This window comes from Galleria mellonella, unplaced genomic scaffold (genome assembly GCF_026898425.1).
Source record: "Galleria mellonella isolate WM207_F2 unplaced genomic scaffold, CSIRO_AGI_GalMel_v1 utg93, whole genome shotgun sequence".
Taxonomy (NCBI): domain Eukaryota; kingdom Metazoa; phylum Arthropoda; class Insecta; order Lepidoptera; family Pyralidae; genus Galleria; species Galleria mellonella.
In genome coordinates this window covers 693,690-706,759 of record NW_026442176.1, presented here as the reverse complement: position 1 = coordinate 706,759, position 13,070 = coordinate 693,690, and the positions used below count along the sequence as shown (strand labels likewise).

At 33.3% G+C, this 13,070-nt stretch overlaps 2 protein-coding genes across 2 annotated transcripts in view; both read right to left on the bottom strand.

The window, feature by feature from the left end:
* Window positions 1–86: 86 nt before the first annotated feature.
* The window catches only part of LOC113517035 (mitoguardin), a 73,143-nt gene continuing 60,159 nt past the window's right edge, over window positions 87–13,070 (bottom strand). Inside the window, exons 4-10 of the mRNA XM_026901553.3 lie at window positions 6,753–6,919; window positions 6,096–6,290; window positions 4,736–4,845; window positions 4,221–4,389; window positions 3,386–3,490; window positions 2,721–2,849; window positions 87–2,453 (exon numbers count right to left, since the gene is read on the bottom strand). Coding sequence (XP_026757354.1) covers window positions 2,139–2,453; window positions 2,721–2,849; window positions 3,386–3,490; window positions 4,221–4,389; window positions 4,736–4,845; window positions 6,096–6,290; window positions 6,753–6,919 — 1,190 coding nt within the window. The 3' untranslated portion in view covers window positions 87–2,138. The remainder of the gene's footprint in view (window positions 2,454–2,720; window positions 2,850–3,385; window positions 3,491–4,220; window positions 4,390–4,735; window positions 4,846–6,095; window positions 6,291–6,752; window positions 6,920–13,070) is intronic.
* LOC113517037 (uncharacterized) lies at window positions 7,567–10,548 on the bottom strand. The gene is made up of 4 exons (XM_026901555.3): window positions 10,274–10,548; window positions 9,657–9,857; window positions 9,003–9,294; window positions 7,567–8,503 (listed from the first exon to the last, which is right to left on the bottom strand). Exons 2-4 carry the CDS (start codon window positions 9,855–9,857, stop codon window positions 8,211–8,213), a joined length of 786 nt encoding a protein of 261 aa, XP_026757356.2. The 5' UTR covers window positions 10,274–10,548; the 3' UTR covers window positions 7,567–8,210.

Sequence of the window (13,070 nt, the reverse complement as noted above, 5' to 3'; positions counted from 1 at the left end):
TACATATACAGACACACATACGCGCACACACACACCCACGCATATCTAATTTCAAGAATAAAACAATTTATGTAGTTAAAATTATAATATATTTACAAAATAAATACGTAGTTACGCAATAAAGGCTATACAACGCAATTTATTCAATAAATTATTCGATTTATTTTACACTTCTTTAGTGTCTTTACACTAAAATAAGCTATAGATTTTACAGGCGTAAAGAAATGTTTCATAATAATAAATAATTATTATTTATGTATTCATTATTACAGATCAATTATTACAAATGGAATGCACAAGCACGAGACAACTTTATCAAAATGCAATATAATTAATAGACAAGTGTAACAATGAAATGGTAATTTATAATACTTTTTAATAATTTTAATTAATTCTTAATTTATTTAATATTGATTGTTTAAAAATGTTCTGCCATTATAAAATTGATCGGTATTGGAAATTACATCTGTCCGTAGCGTTGCTTTGAAAATTGTATGTAATTATTTAAAAACTCGATCGAAACTACATACTTTTTTGAGATAACGTTTTGGTAAATTTTTTCACATTATTCAAGTATTCGCAGTACATTTTTAATCACCGTATAAACAAAGCTATGTTGACCGGATTTAACAAGTTGATAGTTGAATCAAAGCAATTATTTCAATCCACGACAACGTCCCTATTAACAATAGTAATCATGGTGCCTAGTGCGTGATGTACCAAAGTTTATGATCGGACACGTTCATACGTATTTACATCCATAAGTTTGTCAATTATACAAATTGTACACATCGAACGTAATCTCTAGTTAATGCCGAAAGTAGGTAACAGTGATATGAATTTGACACCTATTTATATATAAATTCGGTTCCAACTTCGACTTCTTATAAATTTCCCATCAGTTGTAAACACTCCGTCTTACCACAAAAAAGTTGACACGCTAGACAGGTGTTCAATACAAGTTTAGACAACTTATTACAAAAGCCTATATAACATTTTTGACTGAATAACAGAAAGTTGCATTAATAAAAATTAAAAATAAATATAAACTGACTCAAGAGTTTTGTTAAACGTTGTTTTGATAAATTGTTTTAATTATGTTTTTGTAATAAGGTCTAGGTTTAACGTCCTTTACATAACGTAGCCTAACAGGACCGCGGGTACTACCTTTATAAAGCTACAGAAGCAGTATAGAATTCTAGAAACGATTAGTATTAAAAAAGGGGCGTGTCATCGTGACTTGAAGTAACGCATTTTGATTTATTATTATTATTACATAGTCTTAAAAAAAGATAACCCCTTATTCGTAAAAACCCAGTACAAGCTTATTTTAAACGTTGAACTGTTTTGTCACTTTCTTTCAAATTGGGAATGTAGCTTAAAAGAAAGAAAACAGTAGTTAAAATGTGTTTGAGACATTTGACGTTTTAATGAATAAAAGCGTGACTTTAATGTTAATATGTGTAGATGTTAAACTACACATTCATTAAATATAAAATTGTACATACAGAAAGTACATATAATTCCACTGTAAGAATGGAGTTTTTGAAATTATTCGGTAGGTGCAATATTAATAAATAAAAAAAATCAAAATGTCATAATGATAATAATAATATGATTTAAAATATTTTAATATTGAACTGATTTATTATTTATTAATGCATTATAATTTACATCACTTTCATCTTGCAATATAGACAAAATCTAGCATTCAAAGTGAATAAAAAAAATTGTTCGTTACAACAATCGTTGCGACAACTATACCTAATACATGCAAACTATTTGACCTTGAATATGTCCAGCATTTATTATGGATATGAATAAATACTGCTATGACTGACTATTCTATGAAGCTAAGCGTTTCAATGTACCTACCAATTGTATGTAACATCTTAAACTATCGAAAGCCAAAGTTTGCAACGAAAGTATTCACTTAATCTTATAAACTAATATAACGCATGTGTTAACGCAGATTATCGCAGTCAGTATAAACATACGACAAAATAAAATGTATGTCAATCGATTTAACATAGGAATGCCATAACATAATTGCTAACGGTTGCGCCATTTTCTTATTTTACTCCAATATTGTGACATGGCGGTCAGTCTCACTTCGCTTATTATCTGTAAGGGCGATATTAATTCCTTTCCGCTATCTTATCTGTAATATTCGCTGCTCGCAGCCTAGCGTGTTGCATTATGTCGGCGGAGAGATCCTCTACTGTAGTATATCGGCACTTTTGGAAGCTAAACAGATCTGTGATGAAACCAACTATTTCTGATTGAAAACTTTGGCAGACGTCGCGGAGCCGCTCCCTTGGTCCCAGAAAGCCCCACACTAGTACGGGCAGTAGATGCTCCGAAATAGAGTAGAAATGCGACATGAAGCCGTCAGGGTATTGCAAATAACGTCTTTTAGCCTTTATAACTGACCATACCGCTGTCGTTAGTGCCTGGAAAGAAATAAAAACAAATTATTATGCTTTTAGAGGGGTACGATCATCACAAAATATAGTTATACTCGTATAATAAGCAAAGGACACGGTTGAATGTTGATATCGTAAACTGTAACAAAGCCCATATAAAGATAAACTCGAAATAAAATCCTTTGCCAAGCATGGTTACATTAGTACTATTACTACAATGCAGTAAGACAATGGATTTTATTACGTTCGAGGTGATAATTGGTGTCAATTTTATTAGAATAGATGTATACATACACTCTCCTTGAATCCGTCGGAGAGCCAGCGGTTCCTAACCACCGCCAGGACGGAGGAGGGCGGCGCCGCCAGGTCCTCGAACGCGTCCAACAGGATGTAGTCTAATACCACGTCATAGAACGTGAGCACCTGATACAGTATTAAAATCATTATGATCATATATAAGCACATATTATGGCCGTTAACGTAATGGCAACTAGTATTGCTGGGTAACGACAAGTGAGCAGCATGCTTGTTTGTCTTACTTTAAAAAAAAAGGAAATGAGATTGGGGTGAGCCACTATAATTTATCTACAATATAAGGAATATTCAGCAAATAAATTACACATTTCTCTGATGTCAGATGTACTTACATACAAATTACTTATTTCACATAAAACATGGTATTTTAGTAAAATTTATACATGGTGACCTTGGTAACATTCTATCTGCTAATTTCCGCACAACAATATAACATTACAATAGGTACAAACATTCATATTGTATTAGTCCAGGAATTTGTATTATGTAGGTATATTTACAAAAATTCGTTGTTTATTGTCCATATGAATACACAGTATATGACGCTCATATACTGTGTACAATTCTAATAGGTATTGTAATTCTGTAAATTCAAATGTATTTCTATAAATTCTGTAAATACAAAATTAACAAATCCCGATTACCTTAACGCCTTTACTGAAGAGTTCCTTTTCAATAGTAGGCCAGTTAGTACCATCTGTTGTCCATGACACCATTTCTTCATATGCTACTAAAAATTCCTTTGGCTCCTGTAATTAATTTTTATAAATATAACGAAACGTGACTTTTTGGTCTGATGTTAAAATTTCAAATGAAAAATAAAAGTTTACTAAGTAATAGAATTCTATGTTTTATTCAGGTTTGGTAGTTGTGTCGAATTGAAAGCTAACAAACAACAGTAAATATATGGGTTTGGGGGAAGGGATTACCAGTCCTATTCCGAGAAATATGTTCTATCAGGTCGACCTTCACGTATCCCCTCTGGAAACCATCGTGCTGAATTTAGGTGTATTCATCACGATGAGCTAACTGACCTGCCTTTTCATCCTCACCTATCAATTCTCACTGTTGTCCCGCCAGTATATACCGTTTTTTAATAGGTGAAAATGGTATGGTAACCCCGCCCGCGCTAACGGGATACGCTGGCAGAGCACCAGTGAAGGGTGATAGATGAGAATGAAAACAGGTCAGTTAGCAGTTATCATGATGAATTTATCAGGAATTAACCATGATAGTTTCCAAAGAGAACCGCGAGGAGGTCGACCTGGTTGGGTATATTGCTAGAAATGGGGTTCTCGGTCTCCATTACTAAAAATTCCTTCCCCCCCCCAAGTATATACCGTTAGCATGAGCGGGGTTGCCATTCCATTATCATCCGTTAAAAAAAACGTACGTAAACAAAATATATTGAAGCAGGCAGTCCCGATTTTCAGTCGATGTTTTTATAAAAGAAGCTGTATCACATAAATAATAAAGTACCTTGTCAGCAAAAAGCAGTAAATCCGTAAGGACTTGTCTGCCAGCATCTACGAACCACGCCCAAACGGCCGCGTCCTTGAACACATATTGGAAGGCTAGTCTGAGGCAATATAGCTTGCATAGGAACTCGGAATCTGAACTGCATTGTACTACTTCAGTACGTAGTGTTCTGAAAAGAAGACGATTTCAATAGTTTAATGCAAAACAACGCAAAAAAATCAAGGATCGTACAATTATTCCAAAGGATTTTAAAGTTGTGTCGGAATATAAAAAAAAATGTCAATTCATATAATATTTTTTTACAACTTGAAATGGCAAACAAGCTAATGGAGAAATAATTGGTAATCGCCGCCCATAATTGCTATAATACCACTTCATATTCATATCTGTTGCCATTTCTAAGAAAGTGTTATCTATAAAACTTCGTACCCTGTCATTTTACTGTCATATCACACCCCGTAAAGATTAAAGGCCTAGATTGAAAAACTCCTAACTTCAAAGAACCTAAACCTTACCTGTAAGGTATACCAGACTCTAGTTGCTTCACTGCCATTTGATATAATTCTAAATTATCTAACTCAGGCAATATTTCCGTGAACTCATCGAAGTCTCTAAGATCGGCCACCTAAAACATAAAGCAGAGAAATTAGAAGTAAAAATTATGACTTGAAAAAAATAAACGTTTCTAAATGACATTGGACGTTTTGAAGGGTTCTTACGCTATATCAGTAATAAATTTAATATCAAACGATAATAAAATATATATACATCAGTTTCTTACTGGGTTAAATCTACCGCTATTGAATTATAAATTTTATTGACATTCATCTGTCGTTTTATCGTAATGGCGTAACAGGCAAATGCTATGTTCTAAAAATGGCGATTTGGAGTTTTATGGCTTGTATTAAGTTTCTTTAATCAATTATTACACTAAAAATTTTATAACAAGTAGTTTCATAAAGAATACTTTTTTAGGATGATAATATAAGTACCTAATGGTAACCCTGTCTATGTTACAAGTATGCGTTGGCGGGGTACCAAGAATACGTGATGATAGCCGAAGATAAAGACAGGTCAGTTAGCCCATCGTGACGAGTTCACTAGAAATTTATCACGATGATTTCCAAAAGTAACCACGTGGAGATCGACTTGACAGGGTATATTCTTAGCTATGGGTATTAACTTTTTGATAATAAGCGCTCTTTTCTCTGTCTCTCTCATAAAAATACTGGTTGTGACATGGTATAGAAGATAGGTTTAAATCACGCCCCCGTTTTGAAATCTTATAACTATATTTTAATGTAATTACAAACCAGGTGAAGGGATTGTCAGTAATGGTAATTGCTATCAGGTCGGATCAGATCAATTTCCGCGTGAACCCCTTAGAAACCATTATGATTAATTCCTAGTGAATTCGCTGCGATTAGTCAACCGATTTGACTTTACCCTTATCATTCCATCCTCCACTGGCGTCCCGCCTTGTGTACTAATAAAAAAAGACCATTATAGTTTTATTAGCATCCTTTCAAAGGTGGACTACTAGTGCAATCGAGGATTTTAATCATCGTCGTATATCCACTGCTGAATATAGGCTTTATAGGATGCAATAAGCCACGGGGTCGTTTATAAGAAACGGTAGTTATCATTGGGCGGATTTTGCCAGTAGTTGCCCCGTTTGCCAGGCGGGTTGGCAACCACAGTTGGGTTTTGGAGATGTTTTATGAGGGACGCGGCTGCCCCTCTCTCAACCATTCCCTCAGTTGCTTCTTAAGACAGACAGACATGCAGAGTGGACAAGATGCGTCTAGCAGTCATGTTTTTTTGGTCCATGTGTTTTGCTCTGTATAATTGACTGTATTACGAGTTGATATATACCTGATCTTCGGCGGATGCGAAGGACTCTGCGCTGGAGTGATGGTCGCGGCGCGTGTGCGAGGAGGCGGTGTGCGTGGACAGCAGGCGCGAGCGGCGTCCGCCCGTCGCCGGCTCACTTGCGCCTCCCGCGCCGCCGCCGCTCTCCGATCGGAACAGCACAGACCGCTGGTCCAGGAACAGCAGCTCGCACCGCTCCTAGAAAGTGAGGACATTTTGAAGTTGAACCCGATAAATATATTCCTTACCATCGAGAAGTTGACCTAAGAGTGATATGAGAAAGTAAAATGAGGTCTTACAATGTTTTCTAATTCTGAATGACTGTTGAAAAAGTTATCTAATAGTAAATTAAAACGTTGATCATAGAAAAAGTAACACAATCAATCACTGAAAATAATTATTTTTGATTTTTTTTTACTACTGAAGGATCACGCGATTGATCACGATCTCACCTGATAGAAAGCGATGGTATGATCTAAGATGGGGCTCACGGGCCTGCTAATAGCCTATTCACATTTGCCTCTAATTGATTTCGAATAGATGTTTTTATTATTAAAATCCAAGGTTCAGTAAAAAAGAATATATACGAGTATAAACAATTCCATTGTCTATCTTTACAGTACTTTTTAATAACAACAATATTGAAGTATTTATCGATACCTGTAAAAGATACGCATTCTGCAGCAAGTCTTGTATCTCGCGACAAAATTCGGCCTCCTCGGGCGAAGTGAGTGCGAGTGTGCCGGACACGCCGCCGCGGGCGCCCAGCGAGAACGCCGCCAGAGCGTCCTCCCAATAATTTATACTAGTTTCTAGTGCTTCCATGCCTGGAATAGAAATTAATAGTTTGTTTAATGGGTGGAAACTAGAATGCTAACCCCGCTTGCGCTATCGGTATACGTTGGCACTCAGGATGATATCAGGTCAGTTAGTTTATCATGATTAATTCACCAGAAACTAACCGTGATTGTTGGGGCGGAGAGATTGTTATCAATGGGGAGGTTAGTCCCCATTGCTATCAATATACTTTATCAGGTCGACCTCCACGCGGTTCCCTCTGGAAACTATCGTGACTTATTCATCGTTGAATTTATCACGATGGGCTAACTGACCTGCCTTTTCATCCTCGCCTATCACCTCTCACTGGTACTCTGCCAGTGTATACCGATAGTGCACACGGGGTTACCATGCCATTTTCACCCAAAAAAAAACCGTGAGGGATGATAAATGAAAATGAAAGAGCAGGACAGATAGCCCATCGTGATATAGATATCATATATACACCTGACATCGTGATATACACCTGGAGTTCAGCACGATGGTTTCCAGGGGGGACCACGTGGAGGTCGACCTGATGGAGTATATTGCTATGAATGGGACTGGTAGTCCGCATTACTTACAATATGGTAAGGATATTGTTTATAAATAAAACTGACCACGTAATAAAATATTACTTATATTCAAGCTACTTACAAATGCTCGTAGTTTATACAAAATTTCAATATGAAAAATCACATTGTATTTTATGATTCTAATTACGATTAATTGTGATTATAAATAATTTTTAAAAGAAATCGATGAGTATAATATCATAATAAATTATACACAATATGACTATTATTTTCTACCAATTTTATAAATTGATACTCGTATTATTTAAAACAAGATTAAACCACTTTGTAATAGAAGTAGTATGAGAATTTCTGATTATTTAATTCACTTTTACTGTACTAGTTATAAATGCGACTCGGTTCGCGTGACTTAGATAAAAAAAGTAGATAAGTGATACACATCATGCAGGGCCATTTCCGTAATGACTAGTTGAGCCGTTAAGGCGGCAAGAGGCAACAAATAAACAATAAAATAGTATAGGTAGTTAATTTTTATGAGTAAAAATATAATTATTTCCTCTCTAATTCCAGATGGAATAATAAGTTGTTTGCGTCGTATCTATTAAGTTCATCTGAAAATTTACTTCTTTACATAATTCACTATTTGTATTGTGACTATTGAGTTTCATTATTTCAAACACGAACACGTTATCAATATAATTACTTAATAAAATATTTCAAAAACGCTTATAAAAGTGTCAGTTTCTAATAATAACCACATCACAACTTATAAGAAAACATCTTCCTTTATATTGGGCCCATTGGTTTGCATTGGATACACTTGTTGCAAGTGCTGTACAGCATCCTGTATACCACTATTTAGATCTTGCACAGTGCCAGCTATAGCACTCAGAGCATCTGCTATTCGATCTTCCAAAATCGCTCGTCTTTCTTCTTGTGCTCTCATTACAGATGCCATTGATTTTAATGCTTCCGCCATACGTTCCTCGGCTGCTATCCTTCTCTCCTCTAAGTCTAGAGCCCATTTGGGTGGTGGTGTTGTGGGTCGAAGATCGTCATCTAAAAATAAATAGTGTTATAATTGTCTTAAAGTTTATTATCAGTTTTATTCTAAGTAATTATATTTAATAATCCAAATCCAAGCAAAACGTAACGTATATTTTTGCTGTTAATGGTTTAATTTATATATCATATTTCAATTTTTAATAAATTTTATATAATCTGTTAAATAACACTCAAGTTGATGTAATTATAATAATAGTTATTTTCTTTGAATTATTATTATAACTATTAGGGAGGGCATAGTTTATTAAATTACCAAGTAGGTCTTTGAAATAACAAATACAAAATCACAAGACAAAATCAGACTTCTTTTTTCATAAAATAAAAATTTGACCTTGGTCAGCTTCAGTTTATTTTAAATACATAGTTAAATTCATAAGAGTACTTATACTTCTTTTTGTTCTTAGCATTGATACTTTTGGGCATTCAATGTATTGATAGGCGCAAATTAATATAACACTTATTCTAAATAAAATACTAAGGTCCAAATACACACCTTTGTCAGTCTTGGTATCACTGGTTGATCTTCTTACTTTGATATTAGTCAAAGTAGATCGTGCTTTTACATTTTCTAGTGGTTCAGAATCAGAGTCTTCAGCTAAGAAATTGTCTAATTGTTTGGAAGATGGTATAGAAGCTGCCACCGAGCCTTTACCACTAAGCTCAAGTACTCTCACTTCTAAGTCATTGAGAGGCACAAACCGATTAGAACCCCCACCTGGAGCAGATTGAAATCTTCGAACATCAGCTGCTTTTCTTCTGCATTTATGACGCCATTCAAACCAATACTAAAATAGGATAACAACAATACATGAAAAATTTGTTAAAACAAATAATATAAAATTTACAAAGGCAATCATGCATAATATTCTGTAGACAAAAACTTTCAATAATAACAATTTAATATATTTTAAAAAATTGTTATGTATTTATGTTAATTATATTATTTATATGGCGGTTATTTATTTAAGCAAATCTTAAGTAGCAAGTAAAAAGTTAGCCACTGAAGTGATAAATTGCAGCAATTGGTCTTGGCAGAAAAAATCTGGAACTTGCTGTGCAATATTGTCATAAATGGAAGCCCTTTCAAAAAGTCCTATACCTCTGATGAGAAATTACAAGATTTTCATTGCAGTAACTATCAACATACCTTTTTCCATCCCTCGGGAGTCTTCAAAGCACCTTCTTGCACAGCATTGAGTTGTTTCGCTAAAGTTGCCCATTTCTGCCTAGTAGCCTGATGGCACACTGGTGTGCCTGGTGGCAAGCCTTTGGACATATCTTTATTTTCTTCAAGAAAGTCCATTAGTATCTCTAGTTGCTGCCTTACAATACGCCGAGGAGGAGCCATCTGCAATTATTCCCATTTCAGAATCATTTCTAAAATATGGAATTGATACTTTTCATCACATAAAAAATTAAATCATAATTAAAAAGGCACATAAGCACATCAGTCTTTTTACCAAAACGATCAGTTTGACAATAATATTCATAACAAACTATATTATTTTGTAGAATAAAAATTAGGAACAAAATTGTTCTCAACAAATTTCTATTTGTAGTACTTAGTAGAAATTACCTTTATTTTCTTTATATATATTCTTTGTGTTAATTTTTGAGAATTATTAGGATTATCTGTATCAATAAGGTTTACATCTAACTACTTCATTAAATCAATATTATTACATTTCTTTATTCTCTAGATAATATTATAATTGTTTAAGTATAAAAAATAGTACGTACAAGCTATATAGGAAAATTACTTACATTGCAATCTCTTGTAAATAAATTCAATATTCCCAAGAAGTTTTGTTTACAAATTTTAATCGCGCGCGATTTATTTGACACAACCAATCTCCTTCATTTATAGCACAACCACAATACAATATGTAATGGCGACTTCCATTTCCATCAAACACGTTTTGTTTAGCAAGGTGCGAATTGCTAACATTTTGGTGTTGGATAACTGAACAAAATTTATTATTTACGATTAAAAAATAATAGACCAGCTATTTCTATTATTAATGATAGGATGTAATAATATACAATACAATAATATTTTTCAGGATATAATTTAGATAAAAAATAAATTTCAGTACTTATAATAAAAAAAAAACCAAAACAGTGCCCTCTATAATGCACTAGCAGTACTACGTTTACATTTCAAAGTGACACTTTATACAATTATATAAAGATGGCATTTTTACTAGTTACAGTAAAAATTATTATACTTTTTGTTTTCCATTTATATTCATTATTGTTTTGTTTTGCAACATTCATATATCTATATGCTAAGAACATTCAATTTCGAATTCTTTGCCTATATATCGACAAGTTTGTATGGAAATTAGAGTTTCCGAAACTACTCGCTAGAGGCGCAGTTAAGTTTTGAATAAGTAAATACTAGACACATTGTCAACTTAGTTTATGACCTATAAATCGCTATGTATGTCTTAATCACATATTAATAATAGTATTGACGTTGACTTATTACGTAGACTTGACATCTAATTCTCAATTGCATCAATTCCATCAAACATATTTTTAGATTTTTTAGGAATATGGATATTATAAAAAAAATTAAAACTGTTGATAATTTTTTGTCATTATCATATTACTGGAACCAGTATAAAAAGTAAATAAAATAGTCCAGTAATTTCCAATGTTGTCATGTTGGCGTGAGGACCAAACAATGTTCAAACATGTCCCTTCCTTCTTGCGTCTTGGATATCCTCATTTTTAAACAGGCAAAATACGCAAATGACTACAAGGCCATTACTATTACACATTAATGATGTTAAATCTAGAGTGGATTCGTCACTGGAGCAAGAAAGTATTCGTGTAGGTCTATATGTTTTTTTTACTTTACATATTTGCATTTCATATTCGCGCCATTCATGCGCGGTAAGGCGTGCGCGTGACTGATGTGGACACTACTGTTTTTATTGACTTCAGTACTTAACATGATTATTTACTTACCTACCTTTTTTTACGTAAGAAATCGAAGAACAATTGCAAGAAATCATGTTTATATTAAAACCACTCAAAATTATGTCCTATTTTATTATATTGATGCAAGTTTACTGTAAACTCTAGTAAAGTATAATAAGTTGGTAGTTTATCTATTTTTGCATCTCGATAGATTATAAACCCATATTTATATACGTGACGTGTAATCACTCAAAATAAAGAGCCGCAGGAGTCCCGGGTGATCCCATACCTCTTCGAGCATTATCCATGAAAATACAATACAATAAAAGCATATAAAAACACAATAAAATTTCTCCGTGTTAAAAAAAGAGCCTCGCAATCATAAGTCAATTAATTTCTCAATTTAAATGTAAAAGAAGAACAAACACACTGCAATAGAATAATTTGAGCTGAGACCATCGAGATAGGGACACTACTAGCTGTGCTACTAAGCATAGTAGGAAAAAACCTCTTTGTCACTTCGTTTACCCAAATAGTTTTTGTCAGTTACAACTTCGATTTATATTTAAACCGTTTACAAGGAAAATGGTCCTTGAATTCAACAATGTAAAGTTGAAATTATCATATCTCTATGCATTAATGTATGAGTTTTTTGTCCGCTGCTGGATTTTCTACAGTCACGAATACCTGCGAATTTGTAGCAAGTACCGGTTCTCAGTACGTCACAGTAAAATCGTTGATTGGTACAGAGTATACCTTTTTGATTATATTGTAATTTTGAATAGGTAAGTGTCGTTTGAGAGTTAACATTTAAACTTTTCTATCGTACTTCGTAGTTACTATGAACTTGTCGGACCTATCTAAATAAATACTATATGATATGGCATATTGGCATACTTTGTCCATGCATATTTGGTTGAAAAATATTTTTTATTTTTTTATGATTAATCTATAATTATTTATTTTAAAATATTTTATGCGCGTTAGTATGTACTCAATCATAATAAATCATTTTTTTAAGGGACTATACAAAAAAAAACTGAACTCTTTTTTAAAGTTTCAATGGTAGAACATTTATTTACTTGTAAAAGAACGCTAATGATTTCGGTTTTATCCTAAATACTTCAACAGCGTTTATATTAAATAACTGCATGAGATAAAAAGTTTTAAGTAAGTTCCTATTTAATGTTTATTTTTTTTAAGTAATTCATTAGTTATCAATTTTAATTTATCCAATCGGGAAAAGTAAAAAAAATCTAAAAGTTCTATCTACAAAGTTAATTTGTGAAATCGATAATATCTTCTAAACCGATCTCAGTTAAGAAGAAGAAGCAGTACATAGACACTTATTTCAACTCTTTAATAGTAAAAAATTCCTAAAAGTATATTTGATTCAAATTAGATTAATTTAATTCCTCTTGGTCTTCCTACATTTGAACCGGCAACATAAACAAAAAGCTACAATTTTTTCATAGTTATAAACATTGTTAATCGCCTATTTTAAATAAAACAATTTGTTTTAAACATGCCAACCTTGCTATGAATACTAGTTTCCACATTTCCATTGCATGACCATAAGAATATAAGAGAACGTCGTGGTCATGCGGCTTACTGCTACGTATCCTGTAGAAAT